At 37.5% G+C, this 21467-nt stretch overlaps 1 protein-coding gene across 3 annotated transcripts in view; it reads right to left on the minus strand.

The window, feature by feature from the left end:
- The window catches only part of ANKRD17 (ankyrin repeat domain 17), a 257813-nt gene that overhangs the window by 57148 nt on the left and 179198 nt on the right, over positions 1 to 21467 (minus strand). For all 3 annotated transcript variants that reach the window (XM_006871557.1, XM_006871555.1, XM_006871556.1), the window contains 4 exons: positions 20623 to 20785; positions 17422 to 17517; positions 16342 to 16458; positions 923 to 1094 (listed from right to left, as the gene is read on the minus strand). In XM_006871557.1, the coding sequence (XP_006871619.1) occupies positions 923 to 1094; positions 16342 to 16458; positions 17422 to 17517; positions 20623 to 20785 (548 nt within the window). The remainder of the gene's footprint in view (positions 1 to 922; positions 1095 to 16341; positions 16459 to 17421; positions 17518 to 20622; positions 20786 to 21467) is intronic.

A 21467-nucleotide genomic window follows, 5' to 3' on the forward strand; every position in this document is an offset into this window, starting at 1 on the left:
CGGAAGGGTGGGTGGGGAAAGATGAAGCTTTCTGCTCCTGTAAGGCATCACAGCTTCAGAAACCTTGTAAGATATCGCTATGAGTTAGAACCAACTCCACAGTACACAACCACCACCACCACCACCAGTATGGAAATCTAAATTGTTTGTACTATAGATGACATTATGGAATTATTGTCATTACTTTATGATTTTAAATGGTACTGTAATTATGTAAGCAAATGTCATGAACTTCTGGTGTTCTTCTAAAGTCAGCACCAAAGGTCTGCAGATCAAACTTACCCTTGGAAATCCTATACAGAGTTGCTATGAGTCGGAACCAATATGATGGCACTTAACAACAAGCAGCAGGAAACGTCATGCGCAAGAGATACGCACACTAAAATTTTTATAGACGCAATGTCAGAAAATTTGCATATTACTTTCAAATAGCTCATAAATTGTACATACATCTGTAACTAAAGAGAACAAGGCACCCTGGTGGTGCTGTAGAATAAACACTGACCAAGTCGACAGTTCAAACCACCATCTGCTCCTTGGGAGAATGATAGGATTTTATGGAATCATAAAGATTTACAGCCTCTGAAACCCTACACAAGGTCACTGTGAGTTGGAATCAACATGGTGGCAAAGAGTTTGGTTTTTAGAGTGAGAGAAAAAGCAAAAGCAAATACGGTAAAATGTTAACAATGAGGGTATTGAGGTATTCATTTTATATTCTTTCAAGTTTTCTGCAGGCTTGAAATATTTCATAATAAAAAGTTTAGGGGAAAGTCAATAAAGGAGTAAAGCATATAAATTCTCTAAGGACTTTATAATTTAGAGGTCTACTTCCATTTTAAGAAAATTATATATAAGCAAATATAAATTTGACTAGAAGTTATTACATGGGACAAATCAGATAATTGTTTAGAAAAACTACCTTCAACTTTAAGCTTTTCTTTCTCTTGAGCAGCTTGGAGTTCAAAGTTCTCTTTATTTTTGGCTTCAATTTCTTCAAGTTTTCTTCTTTGTTCTTCCTTTTTCTTTCTTCTCTTCTCCTTCCTCTTTTCCCTCTTGGCAGCCAAAGCCAGCCTCCTGCTTTCTTCCCTTAACTGTTAATGGATGAATAAAACAGAAAGGTAACACTGGAATGTCATTTTATCACAAGGGAACCATTATACTGCAAAACACTGAAAAACGCCTAGTTTTAACTCATTGTTTGATCAAAATCATATTCAAAGCACACTAAAGAATATTTTTAAATATCAAAATAAAGTTAGTGATAAAGTCAATATAAATTCTAAGAACAAACTATGGTTCCTTTTGTTTGCTAATTTGGCAAAATTTTAAAACGACATCACAAATTGGCAGTTTGTGAAAATGAACTCTTTCTTATAAGGCTGGTAGGCACAAATATTTACATTTTAGGGAAGGTCATCTGATAGCTGCTTATCAAAATTACAAACTGCTTGTCTTGGTGTGGCGCTGTGGGTTAATGCGCCAGATTGCAAAGCCGTTTGAACTGCAAGGTTGGTGATTCAAGCTCACCAGCTGCTCCTTGGAAACCCTATACAGGGTCGTTATGGGTCAGAACCGACTCAACGGCACTTCACAACAACATCATCATCCTAATAATTTAGAAAATGACCACCTCTAGTGAAAATTCTGTAGGACAAGCACCAGACCTTATGGTCAGTTTGAACTGTAAGGCTGGTGGCACTTGTTGCAAATTATATTTGTTACAGAGAAGGCAACACTTATGTGTCTTTATTTGTAAAAGGATGGAGTCCTGGTGTGACACTGTAAGATAAAGCACTGGACCAAAACGTCAGTTTGAACCACAAGGTCAGTGGTTCAAATTCACCAGCCTTTCCTTGGAAACTATATACAGGGTTGCTATAATCGGAACCAATCTGATGACACTTAACAACAATAACATTTTTAAAGTACAGAAAAAACATGGAAGGATACAAATCAGAGGCTTAATGGCAATTACCTTTGGTGATTTTCAATTTTGCTTCAGCACATGATACTTTAACTTGTTAAAATGAGTACTTAACTACTTTTATCCTGATGTAGCACTGCAGGATAAGCACTGGACTACTAATCACAAGGCTGGCAGTTCAAACCCACCAGTCACTACTTGGAAACCCTATACAGGGTCACTATGAGTCAGAACTAACTCAACAACACTTAACAACTTTCATTTTTAAAATAAGAAAAATGTCAAAACCCAACTTGCAGGTTAGAAGCTTTCTAGTTGATTCTGACTCATGATTGATCCCATGCATGCCGAGTAGAAATGCTCCATAGGGCTGTCAAGGCTGAGACTTTTCACAAGTATAGATCGCCGGGCCTGCCTTCGAAAATGAGTCATCCAAGGTTCAAACCAATCTTTTGGCTAGTAGTTGAGCACTTAACCTTTGGGGCCAGCCAGGACTCCTCAGAAATCCAATGAACATCTCTTAGTAAGTTATTTTGGGATCCTGCTGTGGTGCTGTAGGATAAGTACTAGACTGCTAACAGTAAGGTCTACAGTTCAAAACCACCAGCCTCAGAAACCCTAAAAAGGGTCACTATGAGTTGGAAGTGACTCGCTAGCACTTAACCAACAGCTATTTTAACTGTTACATTTTCCTCCTTGGTTCATAATCTAAGAACATAGTCTTCAAACTCTTTTGCTGCTATGCTTCTTAAAAGTTTTTAGAATTCTGTGTACTCTCTGCACATAATCTGCTGCTACGTGACATGAACTCTATTCAACACACACACCCCACAGGACAGAGACCTGCTCCATACGATTTCCAAAGCTGTGATATGTACTGAGGAGTCGTTGATGTGACACTACAGAATAAGCACTGGACTGCTAACAGTGAGATTGGTAGTTCAAACCCACCAGCTGCTCCTTGGAAACCCATACAGGGTCACTATGAGTTGGAATAGACTCAAAGACACTTAACAAAAATTTTATTGAAGTAGACTGCTATATCTTTCTCCATGGAGCAGCTAGTAACTTATTTGTTAGTGGCTGAGCACATTAACCAATACACCATGAGGACTCGTCTTAGGTTAGTTGTTGTTAGGTGTCACTGAGTCAGTACTGACTCATAGTTACCCTAGGCACAACAGAAGGAAACACTGCCTGGTCACAATCATTGCTGTTTGAGCACACTGCTGCTGCCACTGTGCCAATACATCTCACTAGGGGTCTTCCTCTTGTTCTCCAATTCTCCACTTTACCAAGCATGATATCCTTCTCAAGGGACTGGTCCCTCCTGATAACATGTCTGAAGTATGAGAGACGAAGTCTGGCAATTCTGGCTTCCAAGGAGCACTCTGGCTGCACTTCTCCCAGCACAGATTGGTGTGCTTTTGGCAGTCCACAGTGCTTTTAATAGTCCCCTCCAATACCTTAATTAAAATGCATCAATTATATGATTTTCTTTATTCACTGTCGAACTTTCACATGCATATGAAGTTACTGAAAACACCACTGCTTGGATCAGGCGCACCTTAGTCTTCAAACTGACATCTTTGCTCTTCAATACTTTGAAGTCTTGGACAACTTCAATCTTTTCTCCATTTATATGGATTTGGATTATTGGTCCCGTTTATTGGTAAGGATTTTTATTTTCTTGACACTGAAGTACAATACATACTGAAGGCTGTGGTCTTCATCAGTAAGTATTTTGAGACCTCTTCATTTTCAGCAAGCAAGGTTGTATCATCAGCATATTACAGGTTGTTAATGATTCTTCCTCCAATCCTGGTGCCGCCTTGTTCTTCATATAATCCAGCTTCTCCAATTACGTTCTCAACATACAGAATAAGTATGGTGAAAAAATACAACTCTGGCGCACACTCTTGCTAACTTTAGACCACTAAGTGTTCCCTTGTTCTGTTTGAGAACTGCCTCTTGGTCTATGTAAAGGTTCCTCATTGACCTTTGAACATCAACCATTTATTTTTAGTATAGTGACTCTGTGTTTTCCTTCCATCTTCTTTTAATGCTTTCTGAATCTCAGTGTTTTGCCCATGTAAGTGCCATTAAGTCGGTACCAACTCATAGCGATCCTATGTACAACAGAATGAAACACTGCCCAATCAAGTGCCAACCTCACAATTGTTGCCAGGGTTGAGGCCATTGACATTGCCACTTTCCCAATCCATCTCGCTGGGGATCTTCCTCTATTTCTCTGACCCTCCACCTTGTATTTCAAGTCAAGGCTTGAATTTTTTCTTGTTTCCTCAGCTGAGCATGTTCTTTCCGTTTGGTTTTCTAATTCCAGGTTTTTGCACATTTCATTATATTTGACTTTGTCTTCTCTAGCTGCTCTTTTAATGTTCTATTTAGCTCTTTTACCTCATTTCTTCTATTTGCTTTAGCATCTTTGTGCTGGAGAACAAGTTTCAGAGTCTCTTCGGACATCCATTTTGGTCTTTTCCAAAATGGTTAGCAGTGGAGTTCTAAAATATTGCACTACCAGCGTTCCAAGAAATGATCTAGTGTTCTATAGATTTTATGTGCAAAACCCGTTTATAGAAAATGTCTGACTTCATTTTTATGCCTTTTACTAATCTTTGAAAACTTACAGTATCTTTAAAAATTATATCACTGCTATGCCCACATTGATTCCAACTCATACTGTTCCTATGGAGGGTGTATGAGTCTGTAAATCTTTACGGAGCAACTGGTGGGTTTGAACTGTTCAGTTGTGGTAAACACTGCAGTGGTGATTTTACAGGGCCACATCAGGGGTCCAACTTTGGAGGTTCAAAACTTATCAGCCTCAGAAAGCTTATATAGGGTCACTATGAGTCCATGGCACTTAACACCACCACCACCTTGGGACAATGTACTGTAATTACATTCTGTTGGGTGAGAAAGAAGACTTTTGTTCCTGAAAAGGGTTCCAGAAAATCTACAGACCACTCCTTCCAAACCACTCCCTGCCCCACCTTGGAAGGCAAATCCATTTTGGGAAAGAATACAGATAGAAACTGAAGACCTACCAAATGACTGTACAGTAAAACCTAGAAATATTTGTTATTTCCCCAAAGACACAAGGTCCAGTTTGAAGACCTTTCTAAAGTGCTGGGAAACAAAGTAATAGGTGACCTCTACTACCTGTCTGACTTTAACAAAGGAGGAGTACTTTCTGATTGGTGACTTTGAAAGACAGATCTGAGCATGTGCAATTCAGCTCACTGTTTTAACGGAAGTAGCCTCCTGTCCTCAGAAAACAAGGTTTCTGCTCTACTCTCTGCCTAAAAGTCCTGTGAAGGAAGACGGTGGTCTCCTATCCAGCGTTTGATGGAATTGGGTAAGTAAAATGGGAATTGGAATCTAAGAGGTGAAAGGTATATCAGAAAGAACATCACACAACAACTGTGCAACAGATAAATGAAGTTTCTGGGGTGTCGCTGCAGGATAATATGCTTGAATGGACTGCAAGGTCAGTTTGAGCCACAGGAAGGAGGTTCAAACCCACCAGCCACTCCTCAGAAATCCTACAGACGGTCACTAGGAGTGGGAACCAACTTGACAGCACTTAACAATTAAGAATTGGTGTCCTGGTGTGGTGCTGCAGGTTAATGAGCTGGACTGCAAGGTCAGTTTGAACTGCAAGCTAGGTAGTTCAAGCTCACCAGCCACTCGCTATGAGTTGTAACCACTGCTGGTTAATGCAGTGGACAGCTTCTGTTTGAACAGCAAGTCAGCTGTTCAAGCTCACTAGCAGCTTGGCCGCTCAGTGGCACTTAACAACAATTAAGAAGTGGTTACGAATTGGGCTGTGAACCACAAGGTCGGCAGTTCGAAACTACCAGCTATTCCGCAGGAGAAAGATGAGGCTTTCTGCTCCCGTAAAGATTTACAGCCTCGGAAACCTGTACAGGGTCGCTATGATTCCAAACCAACTCCACGGCACATCACAACAACAACATGCCGTTGTAGGATAAGCACTAGACTGGTAACCAGAAAATCAGTAGTTCAAACCCACCAGCTGCTCCCCGCAAACAATGTACAGGGCCCTGACTCAGCAGCATTTAACAAGATGACAATTAAGCATTAAGACTAATGAAACTTTTTAAAAAATTTCTGTAATACATGAATGGGCTGAAAAGCTCTATGACAGGTACAGGGTGTGTGAAGTCTGAGGCTTTGCTGAATTTTTTGAACTTGCTCCTGAGCTAATAGTTTGGTATTCAAAGGGACACATTTAAAAAAAAAAAAAAAAAAAAAAAGTTTAAATCAGATAGTTTAAGTCTTGGTTTAGGCTTGATTTGTCATCTGGGTGGGGGGTGTAGGTTCTGGGCTGATGGAGGTTAAAGGATTTTAGATATGCAAGCTTTAAAAGACTTCAAGTTGTAAAGATTTCAGTTTGCAGGAGAGACCCTATGGCAAAAGTAATGAAAGTCTGTGTTACCAAGCTTTAGAAATCTACCCCAAGGGTTAGATTTTACAACCTCTTTGGATTCTAAAAAGTGGGCAGAGATCACAAGGTCCTAAAGATAACAGCCTTATGGAGAAGTTCTACTTTGCAAAGATAGGGCTGTGAGTAAGAATCAACTAGATAGTAGCTAACAAATGGACTCTATCTTTCTGAAAGGAGAAAGTCCAGGATACTAGTGCAGCAAGAGCCCAAGTCTAAAAGGCTCTGACATGTCAAAGACTAAACAGAATCAGAAAAGTATGGATCTATAAATATTTATGAGGCATTTTATGTTTACAGATGGTAATTTAAACTAAATAATTAAATGTGATTGCCAAAGGAAAAATTGCATGCATGTTTGTGGAACGAATTATATACAATATTTAAACGGAAGAGCAAAGGAGACAGCAAAAGGTCAAAAAAGGCATAATCAGGCTGATTAAGAGCACCAAGAGAAAGTGGATCCAATGGGAGAAGAGTCAACATTGTAAGTAATACAAAGAGATTACGCCCTAAGAACTGAAAAGAATAGAATTTGGCCTTGTCATTTGACCTATGCCATCTCTCACTGAAGAGCTGGACTAGACAGCAGGCATATGGTTCAAGACAGAGGACTGATTAAAACTTCAACGTGGAAAAGTCAACAAGGTATACAGATTATTCTTTTAAGACATTTGGAAAAACAGAAAAATTATACTAAGTTTTAGAAAAAGTTTCATCGTTGTTAAGTGCCTTTGAGTCAGTTCTAATAGCGACCCTGTACAGGGTTTCTGAGGGGCAACTGGTGGGTTGGAACTACCAACCTTTTTGGTTAGCAGTCCAGTGTTTATCCTATAGCACAATACTAGGACCCAAAAGTTTCATTAGGATGAAGTTAACTGTGATGAGTCATGGTGTGCAACAGGCTGTTAAGTGATGCAGAGTCAATTCTGACTCAGCAACCTTGTACAGGGTTTTCGAGGAAATGCTGGTGGGTTTGAACCACCTACCTTGTGGTTAGCAGTCCAGTGCTTATCCTACAGCACCACACCATGATTCTATAGAATGGGTAGGAGTTAATTAAAATACAGATAATGATGATAATGGAATAGTAAAAGATGGTCATAATTATGATCCCAAAGAGAAGAGATGAAAAAAACAACACTATGCTATGAATATTCAAGTAAGTCTGGAGATACAGGAAAAAGAGTTAGAAATTCCGTCTCACTTCCGTATTTTCTCACAAGGCACATGGGGTAGGCTTCATTTTCCTACTGAGAAATGGTTGCTCTATGTTTGTGATTATATGTGGGGGAGGGTAAAGGTCTTGAGAAAAAGGCTCAAGTTACAGAGTGACCTCACTGTGAAATTGGACACAGCAAACTGGTGATTTCTAATTAAAGATTTAGAAGATAAAGCAACTTTGTAGAGTAAGAACGTAAGGAAATAAAGGAGATGAAGTCTAGACAAAATAAACAGCATTTGAAAATTTGGATATATGCGATTAAATGGCATCGGCAGGGTATAGAATTTTCACAAGATTCACTGCAGTAATGCAAGAACCACTCACAATTTTTTCAATGATCATGATGATACTAAGGGACTCCTGGTGTGACACTATAGGATCAGCTGGACTGTGAACCACAAGGTTGGCAGTTCAAACCTACCAGCTGCTCCTCAGAAACCTTGCACAGGGTCACTATGAGTTGGATTCAACTCAAAGGCACTTAACAACAGCAATACACAGGGGGTTCAAGGTGTGCCAGGCACTGGTGGAAGTTAACTTACTGTGCTAAGTAGGGACTGAGAAGCTGTATAAAGCTGGAAGTGACATTAAAGATTTTTTTCCCTTGAATAAGAAGAAAAAATACCAACAATAAGAAGAAAAAATACCAATAAGAGAAACAGACACATCAAGGAGTACTAGAGAAAGAGGAATATCCAACACAAATTACAGATAACTTATTATGTGCCCCAATTATTTGTCTTATAGGAATCATAAGGAAAACCCAAGCTTACAATTTAGTGTGGGGGGTGTGTGTGTGCTGAAGGAGGGGCAATAGATAATAAACATAACACATTGGTAAGTATAATGTTATAGTATCAGGAGGTATCAGTCTCTGGAGGAGGACATCATGCTATGTAAAGTAGAGAGTCAGTGAAAAAGAGGAAGATCCCAACAAGATGGATTAGCACAGTGAAGCAGCAATGGGTGACTGGTGCAGGGCCTGACAGTGTTTCATTCTGTTGTGCATAAGGTTGTTATGAGTCCAAATCACATAGACAGCACTTAACAACAATACAATGCAGTAAAGGAAAACTAGAGCAGGAAGTTAAGTGAGTGTATGTCAACAGCAGGGGACTAGTTTTAGATAGATAGGGTGATCAACTAGCTTTGTGATGTATTGAGTACTTTAGTTAGTAGGATACATGAAAATGGAACTTGGGGTGGGGATTAGGTCTGGGCTAGAAATACAAATTTGAGATCAGTTACAGTATACTGAAAAGAGGAGACCACATAATGAGTCACGTGTTAAGTGCCATCCAGTCAGTTCCAACTCATAGCCAGTCTGTAGAGGGTTTCCAAGGAGTGGCTAGGAGTCTAGAGAAGGAACTAGAAAAGGAAACACAGAAGGAACATCAAACAGGAGGCAGGAGGAAAACCAAGAACGTATTGTTATGGAGGCCAACTGAAGACAGTATTTCAAATGTTAGGGTTAATAAGATGAAAGTGGGGAACAAACAAACCATTGGACTTAGCTTCATGGATACTGTGAAAGCATATATTTTGAGAAATTTTGTGAATTTATTATTAAATTAAAAACTCAATTTAGAAGAATTTGAGACCGCCAAAATACCTCTTTCAAGGAGTATTATTACCAACTTGTGCAGACAAAGGGGTCTAAAACTGAAGGCTGTAAGGAGGGTGAATGGGCCAAAAGACTTATTTTTTCCTAAACTGGAAAAATAATTAGATGTGAATGATCCAAGAAAAGAAAAAAGTTGATAATAAAGAAAAAAGAAATCGGCATAGCAATGTTCTTGAGTGAGAGCAAATAGGACCTATGCACAAAAGGAGGGACTGAGTTCAAAGTGTTTTTTAAATAGTAATGATGAGTACACAGGAGTCCTGGTATGGAGCTAAAGAGCAGGCACTGGACTGTTAACCACAAGATCAACAGTTCAGACCTACCACCTGCTCCTCAGTAGCCCTATACAGAGTTACTATGAGTGGGAACCAACTCGACGACGCTCAAGAGACAAGAGTAGGTAAAATCTTTGGAAGTTTCTGCTGATGCTTCCGTTTTCTCACTGATGTAGGAAGCAAGGTAATCAATTGAGAGTAAATGAAAAAAGAATGACTAGAAATTGAGGACAACAAAGAAGATATGAATTTACCATGGACTGCTAGAAAAACAAAGAAATGTCTTGGAAGACATACAGCCAGAATGCTCTTTGGAAACTAGAATGGTGAGACTTTATCTCACATACTTGGGACATGTTGTAAGGAGAGACCAGTCCCTAGAAAATGACATGGTACTTGGTAAAGTAGAGAGCTAGTGAAAAAGAGGAAGATTCTCAAGAGGTGGATTGACACACTGTTATAACAATGGGCTCAAAGGCAGCAACAACTGTGAGGATGGTACAAGACCATGTAGTATTTCATTGTGTTGCACACAGGGTCATTCTGAGTGGGAAGCCATTCAAGGGCACCTAATAACAAGAAATAATGGCCTACAAAAGTGGAATTTCAAAACTGTATTAGAGGAACTGCATTAAGACTAATAAGCAGCATTAAGGAGCTCATTGTTATACATTTAAAGCAAAATAAATCCTTAAGTTTGAGGGTTCATTTCTACATACATCTACCTCCTTCAGTGAAGGTAAATACAAGAATAGGAAGAAATGACATGATAAGGGCAAGGGACAATGAAAGGTGGTAGGATAAATAGACTGGATAGTCTAGAGTGTTGCAGAACTGTTGGAGAGATAGTAAAGCAGGAAAGGAGCTGACAATCAAGGAATGAAATGTAGAATGTATAGATTACAGGGTAGATATATTAAGTTTCAAATGGTGGCAAAGCATCCAATTGGAAACTAGTAGGAACATTTTGAAAATATACCGTCAAAGGTTATAAAGGTTTACAAACCAAAGATAGAAGAGGTGAAATATTTGTATCAGCAAAGCAGATAAAGTATATATTCAAAATAACTGAAAGCAGGATTTAAACAGATACGTGTACCCAATATTCATTGCAGCACTATTCGCATTAACCAGAAGGTAGAAATACCCCAAATGTTCGTCAAAGATGAAGATAAACAAATGTGGCGCATATATACAATGGAATTTACTCAGCCATGAAAAAAAACACACCGATATGTGCAATACAGGGGTAATTATCAAAAACATTAGGCTGAGTTAACTTAGTCACAAAAGGACAAATATTGTATGATTCCACTTATGTAAAATACTGATAATACAAGTATATAGAGACCAAGGTTTAGTAGTGGTGATCAGAGGAGAGAGGGATTGAAGGAAAAACAGAACTCATTGTGCTTCTGGTAAGTGATGGGAACATTTGGAAATACGTAATGGTAATGGTTGAACAAGGAGCTCTGGTAGCGTAGTGGTTATGAATCGGGCTGCGAACCTTAAGGTCAGTAGTTCAAAACTACCAGCCGTTCCACAGGAGAAAGATGAGGCTTTCTGCTCCTGTAAAGATTTACAGCCTTGGAAACCCTGTAGAGGGTCGCTATGAGTCGGTTCCGACTCCACAGCACATAACCACCAATGGTTGAACACGATAAACAAATGTCCTGAATGTACACATGAAAAATGCTGAAAAGGCAAACAATTTATTACATAAATATGCACGGTAAGAAAGAAAATACACACCAAGTACAACTGCTAGGAATTATAGGAACTAAAACAATTTAGCTTTTAATGTCTTTATAGAGAGGAACAAGCAATCAAGTATAAGAGGAATTCATACTTTGGCCTTATTCCAAAGCAAGGCTTCTTTTCCACAGTAAATGCTCAATAAATTATGTTTACTGAATAATCATTGGGGGACCTGACATATATAATGAACAACAGCAGTTTCTATAAAAATTTGTTTTTAACATTTTCATTCAAAAAGACTTATCAAAAGAGAATTTTTATGCCACAAGAAATTAGTTTCTCATTCAGAACCCCAAGATCAACCTCAGTGTTGTTTGCGAATCAGAATGAGAAAACCATTACTATGCCTCAAAATGCTAAGAAAGTTTTCCCAGATATCATGCACAAATTAAAATTTAGTGAGTCAATCCCTAAGACATTATTCTGATAATCTTTCTAAGAGAAATACTGGCTAGCGTTCAAGGAAAAAAGCCTCCTCAGTAATCAGTACTCTAGAATTCTATCTATGCACCTTTCTGCTCAAAACTGTCTATAAAAGTATACCATGCATATGGGAAGACTGATTTATAATTGATTAATGTATAATTAAGATTTATAGCCTTTGAGTTTTCAATGTTGTGGAAAAATTACAATGGTATTTGAAGGAAGTTTCTCATGATTTCCCTTAAGTTTGAAGCTCTTAAAAGCAAGAATGACAAATTTAGAAAATGCCGGGAAATAAGCCAACAAATGACAGTCACATAATGATGATGGCAATGTTAACCTTTAAATTAAAAAATGTATTTACTCAATTTAAACAATTTATTTGGCAAAACTAAAATCAACAAAATATAAGGAAACATGCATAAGGAAGTTTATTACAACATTATTTATAGTGACAAAAAACAACCAACTAAAAACAGCTATTTAAAAATCACCACTGACAATATCCATCAGTTATTGAGAGAGGAAAGTGTTAGAGAGTAATATGCTTACATGATTCCATTATTTTCTGAAAACAGTACATCAGCCCATATTTTATTCATTTAACAAACATTTATTGTCTATCATATGGCAGGCATCATCCTGCGGTGCACACCTTTTGATAAGGTAGACAAACAGTACAACTAAGTGAAATATAGGGCCGCTATGAGGTCAGAACTGACTCAACTGCACTTAACAAAAGCAGTATGTTAGAAAGTGAAAAGTAAAGCAGGAGCGTAGGAAGAGTGTGGAGTTGAGATTGAAACAGGAGGATATTTGAAGGTACATTCAAGGCAGAGGACATTGCAAAAGCCAAAATTCTTGAGGGCAAGGGTGTGCCTCAGTGTTCTGAGAAACAAAGTAGACAAGAGGAACAATAACAATAAATAGATAATGTCTGAGAGAGGAGCTCAGTGAGTGCTTTGATCAAATAAGACCATACCAATAATTATTGAGGTAAGGACATCTTTCACTATAAAACTAAAAAGCCAAACTGCAAACACTTAATGTTTCTGATACTAAACCTTTACAGGAACAAAAAGCCTCATCTTCCAATGGAGCTGCAGGTGGGTTCAAGCACTGACCTTGCAATTAGCAGCCACACTTAACTACCTTGCCATCAGTGCTCTGTTTCATATATGGGGTTTCCAAGGCTTTATCTTTATCGAAGCAGTTACATCTTTCTCCCTTATACCACCTAGTTGATTTGACCTCAGACCTTTCAGTTAGTAGCTCTTTAAGCACTGTGCCACCCACCTGGATTTGTACTCCACAGGTATACAGTGAATTCCTGAATGTATTTAATGCCATTAATAAGCATTTACTACATGGAAAAAATGAAAAACCGTATATCTATGACTCAGCTATAGAACAACTGCTTTCTATATAAAGAAAATATTATCATGAAGTGTTGGCCTTGTGGGTTAATGCACTGGACTGTAAGGTCAGTTTGAACCACAAGGTTGGCAATTCAAGCTCACCAGCTGTTCTGTGGAAACTCTATACAGGGTTGCTATGAGTCAGAACTGATTTATGGCACTTAACCAGATTAGACTGTTAACACTTAAAAATGTAATTAAAAAATGAAGCACACAGGATTACTATACTTTGTTGTTGTTATTAAGCACTCTTGTGTCAGTTTTGACTCAAGAGTGATCCTGCACAGGGTTTCTAAAGAGCAGCTGGTGAGCTTGAATTGCTGACCTTGTGGTTCAAACCGACCTTACAGTCCAGTTCATTAACCCACAGGGTCCACACTTCATGATAAGGTTTGAACCACCTACCTTAAGGTTCAAACTGACCTTGCAGTCTAGTGCATTATCTTACAGCACTACACCAAAATTTTAGAACGGAAAACCTAAAAGTAGGTAAGATAAGTTCAGTAAGAAAAAACAAACCCACAGGTTTTAGAATTTTAAGAAGCTGGGTTAAAATCCTAGCTGAGCTTAGGCAAATTAATTAGTCAGATTTGGTTCTCTGATCTATGAGGAAAATATTAGTTTTAGATAAAACTGAAAATGAAAATTGGTCAGGCAACAGTAATAGTGATTATAAATCTCTTCTCTCAAAGCATTCACATTCTTTAAAATTTTCAAAATGGGTTAAAAAAATTTTTTTTGACACTTACTCCTCACTTATTGCCATAATTAGGTACCAAAGACTTGGTCATTTGGTAAGAGCCAGACTTATGCAAAAATGGAGGATGGCAACATCACCTTATCCACCTGTACTCTGCTGTTCAAACGAACCCAAGTTGAGGTCACCTACCACCCACTGCCTCTCCCTCCCCATGTCAACTCAGGAGAGCTCCACTGCTACTCATCTTTCAGAACCAGATTGGACCAAATGATACTCCTTTCTCCATCCTATGGTCCCCTCCACCCTCTGCTGCCCTCACCATATTTTCAGGATGAGTGGCCCAAGCTGTCTTCTTAGCTACCTCAAAAATGTCTTCAGTGTCGTTGTGGGGGAACAAGGATCTCTTTGTCCTTAGGTGGCAGGGCCTGAATGCTTCAGGAGTGGCGATGCTGCCCACTGGAGCCCCTAACCCAAGCATCCCTCATCTTTCACACTGGGCAAACCCTGCTCTTCTCTGATCCCAGCAGAATCAACAATTAGCTTTTTCTCAAAGGCCTTGAAAGGTCAGACCAAGTTTCTGCCCCTGACCTTAAACAGTGGCTGCTGGCCACGCACCCATCAACTCTACTCCCACTCCAGTAGCCTACTTACATCCTCACATGTGCTTGCTAAGAAGGGGGCATTGAGGAAGCATAAAAGGGCCCCACTGGGGTTGAACAGCTAGTGGAGTCCCAAGAGCACTGTTTCAGGTGTACTTATAACCGTGGCCCAACCCCAGGAGGTCACACTTCCTCTCTGGCCCCAAGTCTGGCCTACTTTAGGACACTGGCTGTCACAACCCTGGCCTCAGTCCCCTGTGGGTAGACAGAAACCACTGGACAGTGTTCCATGCCTACCAACCCAATTCCAGTCCCTGCTGTGCTCTAACAGATGAACTCAGAGAGACAATACCCATTTCTCCCCTACAAGGTGAAATACTATGTAATACAAGGTCACAATCTTTGTACACATGAAGTCCAGTGGGCAGGGACCTTGGCATTCATTACTGCCACACATTAATACAAAAAATAGTTGGAGAGTAGATTCCACCCCCACATACAGCTATTGTAATAAATGTGACATTTTGGATAACGAGATAGTCGATAATTGAGAAGTTATGCGCCGTCAAGTCAGCTCAGACTCATAGCAACCCTTCAAACAGAACTGAATACTGACTAACCCTGCATCAATCACAATTTAAACCAGAAGTTTTTTAAAATGAAGAATTCCCAATATTAAATATATACTTTTTAGAAATGCAGGTTGACAGAACTTAATGATAGTAAATATAATAAAACCAAATTGGCCTAACAAGTCAAAAAGGACATAAGCAAAAATACTGTCATAAATCCTTTATAAGTTTAAAAAGTACTTGCTAAAGTTTTATAACACTATGACCTTTCATAAAAAATTAAATATGACAGAATGTGTATTCTATAATATTCTCTGTCAATCAATTCTTTTCTTACTGTGATCACTATTCTATTACGTTCTAGAGTACAGATTTACCATGGAAAGGTTAATAAAAAAAGGAAAGTGAGGAAAGAACTATATCCAAACTATATGTGGTTTTGGAGTATTTTACTCATGGGAATTAGAAGAGTGGTGTAGTCTGCCTGAAAAAGAAAAGTACAAGAGAAGTCACCCATTTAAAAATTAAACATTCCACCAAGTGGCTGTATTTCACTAGTTGATTATGTCTTGGTAGTGACACATTTGGTATTTCTGATAATCTGTCAATGAATAACAAGGCCTAACAACAAGATCAAATAACTACTGATGTAGATGGGGATTAAAGAGATCATAAGTCAAGACAAACTAAAATCTATAATTTGTTATATTTTTGAATACCATATCAGTGTGCTTTCTATAACAAAATTTTGTTAATTAAATTAAAAAAGAAATTTATTTAATAACTTCTAAAGTACTCATACATAAAGGAGCTCTGGTAGAGTAGTGGTTACGAATCAGGCTGCGAACCGCAAGGTCAGCAGTTCGAAACTACCAGCTGTTCCGCGGGAGAAAGATGAGGCTTTCTGCTCCCGTAAAGATTTACAGCCTCAGAAACCCTGTACAAGGGTCGCTATGAGTCAGAACTGACTCCACAGCACATAACAACAACAACAAAGTACTCATACATAAAGGAGCTCTGGTAGCGTAGTGGTTATGTACTGAGCTGCTAACCTCAGGTCAGCAGTTCGAAACTACCAGCTGTTCCACGGGAGGAAGATAAGGCTTTCTGCTCCCGTAAAGATTTACAGCCACGGAAACCCTGTACAGGGTCGCTGCGAGTCGGAACCGACTCCATGGCACATAACAACAACAACAACAAAGTACTCATACAGAATTCAAAACAAAAACAAATTAAACGACCAAAACAAAACAAAACAAAACAAAAACCCAACTACAAATTAAAGGAAGAAAAAAAAATGAGTAGCTTTCATGTGTAAAGATCATCATTACCTTTTCCAAGTCTAACTCCTCTAACAAAATGCTGGCATTTTTGTTTGCTTCAGCAGCCTGTCTATCTTTGGCTTGTACTATCGATTCCATACAAAGATGACACTTCTTAAGCATCTCCTAAAATGAGAAATTAAGACAGTTCCAGCATTAAAAACCAAATCACATTTAGAGAGACTTACAACTTTATTAAACCGTTAGCAATAAGAAAAGGCAAAACAGGAGTGCAAATGAAAATAATTTAAACTGTGTATCCTTAAAAATACACAAGAAAAGAGTCTCTGCTGTATTTCAAAATAATATTGGACAGCCACTTTGAAAAGTGAAATTATTTATCCCTATTACTGGAAGAGAGAAAAATATAAACAACTGTAATAATTTATGTCAGGGAATTAATGGAAATGGTCAATATCAACAGAGAAAACAGATTTCAATATTTGAAAAGTTCTTATTTAGTAAGAACTATTCTAATATATTTAAATTTAGTTGCTATAGTTACGTAATAACTCTTGAGAAAACTTAAAAGACATTTTAGAGTTTAAGAAGTCTCTTTAGATTTTCTGAAGCATGCATTTATAATCCTAGCCTAAAAGCATACAAACATTTTTAAATTAGTAGTATAATTCCCAAATCAAAATATCACCAGGAAAAACTCCATGAAAAATTAATTCATTCTTATGTTGTCAGTTACTTAAACTTTTGTAAAATATTAAACATTTTGAAATACAGTTTTCTTGCCCATGGCACTTAACAACAGACAATTTCATTCTTGCTGAATAATAATAATAATCCATAGATTTATTAGTCTCTCAAAGTAGGTATCTGTCTAGAGAAATATATATATAAATGATAGCACTAATGAGTAAGAATATTTGCTGTTTACATATTTAGTATTCACATGAAAGTTCAACTGGTTCAAGTATGATTTTAAAAGATAAAGTACTTCTGTCACAGAGAATATCTTACTGGTTTATTAGGTATATTAAAAACTCATAAAGTTTCTTAAGTAGCATACTTCATTCCCAAATACTATATAAATGAAAATTAGTATATACCTTCCTAACATGAACTATAGACAATTACCTTATCAGTGATGGTTGCTATGTATCTCATACATTCAGAATCGGATGGAAACTGATTGACTTCTTTGACTAAGTAGCGCACTACCTTCACATGACCCTAAAAATAGACATCAATGTCATATTGAAAATAGACTCTAACATGACTGAATAAATTTACATGAGTCTTAATTAAAGTCCCTTTAATATTAAAGTCATAGATTAAGACTTAATTGGATACAGTAAATTGGAAAAAGCTATTTTTTTTAACTAAACGAAATAATAATTTTGTTCTTTCAGTTAAAAAACAAGAATTCATAGCACTATACTACATAGTATGAAAGAAATAATATGTACTTTCTTAAAGCATGATGATCATTATAGTCTCATTGTAATACCATGAATTACTGAATCAGAGTTAAAAATCCTTACACTCTTTATATTCAAGAAGCTCTTCACTTTCCTCTGCCTATTTTCACCTACACAATCTGACACAAGTCAGTCAGTCTGCACAAAAAGCAGTGTATTTTAATACATTTCCTCTTGCCTCTAACACCTTCCTTTACAGGTATAGGTAAGGTAGTCCATAACAACTGGATTCCTTTGCAATGATTCTGTCTTAAGCCGAATATCTTACTCAGTTTTTAATTCTCATTAGCAGTAGCTTTATAAATCCAACCTTTATTTCTTTTTGTGAGTTGTAAATATTACATAAAAATGTAGACATATTTTAACACTGTATATAATACATATTTTAGCAACATTAATAATAAGATAAACAACAACAACAACAACAACAACAAAGACAGTCATAATATGCTTTCCTGTGACTCTATCATTAATTTGGGGAGTACCTCTACATTTTTAAATTGTCTCTCTCTTCCCATGTACAAAAGGAAACACTGCCCACTCCTATGCCACCTTCACCATCATTGCTATATTTGCACCTACTGTGGCAGATACTATGTCAGTCCATCTCACTGAAGGTCTTCCTGGTTTTTTTGCTGATTAAAATCTAGGAAACACTATGAATCAGTTCTACTCTGTCACATTTGGTCACTGTGTGCTGGAAATCAATTGGATGGCACCTAGCAGCATGGTGCTATAAGATCAGCAATGGATTGTGAACAAGGTCGGCAGTTCAAACCCACCAGCTGCTCCTGGTCGCTGTGAGTCGGAAAAACCTGACAGGACTCAACAACAACGGAGTCCTGGTGTGGCACTCAGAATAACACAGTGCAATGCAAGGTTCGTTGGAATCACAAGGTTGTCAGTTCAAACTCACCAGCCACACTCCTCAGAAACCTTACATAGAGTTGCTATGAGTTGGAACCAACTCAATGGCAATTAACAACACCACAGCAACAACACTTATAGGATAAGCACTAGAATGCTAACTGCAAGGTCGGCAGTTCAAACACACTAGCCACTCCATGGGAGAAACATTTATTATTGCCAACATTTATACAGTACTTAGTGTAAGCTACTCATATATTCATTCAAGATGACATAGCTTTGCGTATGGATATTATTTTTCCTATTAATTACACATGGGGCGGGGGCTTGTAACCCTGTCCAATGCTATATATCCCAACCATTGCAGCTGGGCATGGTTGTTGTTTTTAAGTGTCATTGAGTTGGTTCCGACCCATAGTGACTCGGTATAGGGTTTCTGGGGAGCAGTCAGTAAGCTTGAACTGTCAACTTGGCGATTCAACCTAACTTAGCAGTTCAGCGCATTAAACCAATACAAAAGAGTGTAAATGATAAGCACTATTCTTAGAACTGCAAAAGTGTATTTGGAAAGATTTAAGATATAATCATTAGAGATCTCAGTATGAGCTAAAACAGGACGGAAAGTGCTTGTGTCAAAGAGGAGATTTAAACAAATGCAAAACTGGAACAACTTTGGAAAACTGACAGGATTCCACGATATATGAGCATAGGACCAAGAAAGCAGCAAAGCAATGAGAAGACCCTCTACATTTAGGAATTATAGAAGAATTTAAGTAGCAAACAAGGATTGGATCCTAAGTGATTTCACATATCGGGAGTCTAGAAAAGGTTCTTATATAGAATACTGTCATAATTAAAGTGTTTAGGAAGATAATTTGATAATGATGTGCAACTTTGCATGGAGACGAAATAGGTAGCTGTGAGAAGTAAATTTGAGAGGGGGGGGAGGGAAAAAAATCAGCTAAGAATCAGTTGCCAGGCAATCTAAATCACCCAGTAGAGAGGTGAAATAAAGAACAAAAGTCAGAAAGAAGACTTAGAGAAAACAGAAGAGATGATTTCTGATAGTTTACTTACGTTTACAATACAATAAAACAATGAGGAATCTACAGGGGAGTTTACTTACATTTATCACAATGACCTCTTAAAGAGTAATTTAGTTTTCTCAGTTACAAAAGAATTTGCATTTAAGAAAATCAACCAAATCATTAAATAAATTTCATTTACACAGTCTGTACTGTGCCCTATAGAAACATAAATAAATGCACTTCTCACTTTCACAAGTTGATATTTTTTCTTCTAAATATGACTGATGTTGAGTAGTTTCATTTTCATGATTTCCTTTTCTTCTTTGTAACAAAATTATTTTTAAAATATCAATTTAACATAAATAAATGTGGATATTTCAAAGTAGATCACTGGTCCTTTTTTCTTAGTCTGGACGTTCTGCTGAAATGTTAGCATTATAACATGCAAGCATTTGGGTGGCAGCTGTGCATGCATTAGGTATACTGACAGAGGATGGAACCATGCCTTGCCATATATAGTGTGAGAGTTTTATCATTACACTTAACTGGATCTACATTCTGTAAACAGTTAAAAATGCAAGTAGATTTTGAAAATATCTGTAAGAGCATTTTAATGTCTAGTGTGTCCAATATTAAAGGTTTTTGTTGGATATCTATGTCACTTTTCAATGTTGAGGGTTAAATATTGGTCTGAAGGGAAAGATGAGGCAGCCTGCTTCCATAAAGATTTATAGCTTTGGAAACCTTATGGAGCAGTTCTACCTTTCCTTTAGGATCACTATGAATCAGAAACTACTGGATGGCAATGTTGTCCAATGTAGCCATCAGATTAAATTTTTGCATATTTTTTTTTACTGTTTTCAATCACAGCTATTAAATCATAAAGTGATCACTGAACTACGCACATCCTAGTGCTAGTGTAAAAACATCAAGGTGAATGAAGGGGAAAGAAAACCCTCTACCTTTCTAAATGCTGCCATAAGAGGAGTTATCTTGCGGTTATCTGCTGCATCCACATCTGCACCCGCTTGTACCAATAACTGAACCACATCTAAGTGTCCACCATTTGCTGCCAGCCACAATGGCGTGTTCCCCTTCTTGTTACGCACATCAATATGAGCTCCCCTAAAAATAAGATTACAACAATCACTGTCTTAAATAAAATGGAATGAGAAAGATAACAATTACTATCAACAATTTACTTCTAAAAATATTCTAACAAGATGACAGTTTTATGACTCAAGCACTAAATTGAATAATTTTTTTTTTACAATTACATTTAAAAAAGTAATGATCCTTTTGCAAAATTTGAGTTTCAACTGCTGAGAAAATGTGAAATTTTATTTAGTGAAAAATAAAAGTAGCTTCATAATCAATATATTAAATAGTATCCAGGAAACATGAATTTATTTTTTTTTTGGATTTTAATGTATGATGGTCTTTATTTACAACTTTATTGGCAAAAAGGAAGGGGACATGTTGAAAACAGTTTAACACAGGGTTATCACAGCTGATCCTATCAGATCAAAGAAGTTCCATCTCAAAAGTCCATCTAATCGTCCAAAGTCAATACAACACTGAATCTGTATATGCAATTTTCCTTTATGATGTACAGTGTTCATAATTTAGGCCGTCTTTTTAATATATAAATACAAAGGAAATAAAGTCACTCAATAAAAACCGCATTAAATGAAGAATGCTTCATATTTGAATTTATGTTGTGCCCGGTCAATAACACATGCCCAATAAAAAATCAAGTTGGAAAAGCAGTTACACTTCCTACTTCAGTGGACACTTACAACAATCA

Source organism: Chrysochloris asiatica, unplaced genomic scaffold (assembly GCF_000296735.1).
Source record: "Chrysochloris asiatica unplaced genomic scaffold, ChrAsi1.0 scaffold00169, whole genome shotgun sequence".
NCBI lineage: Eukaryota > Metazoa > Chordata > Mammalia > Afrosoricida > Chrysochloridae > Chrysochloris > Chrysochloris asiatica.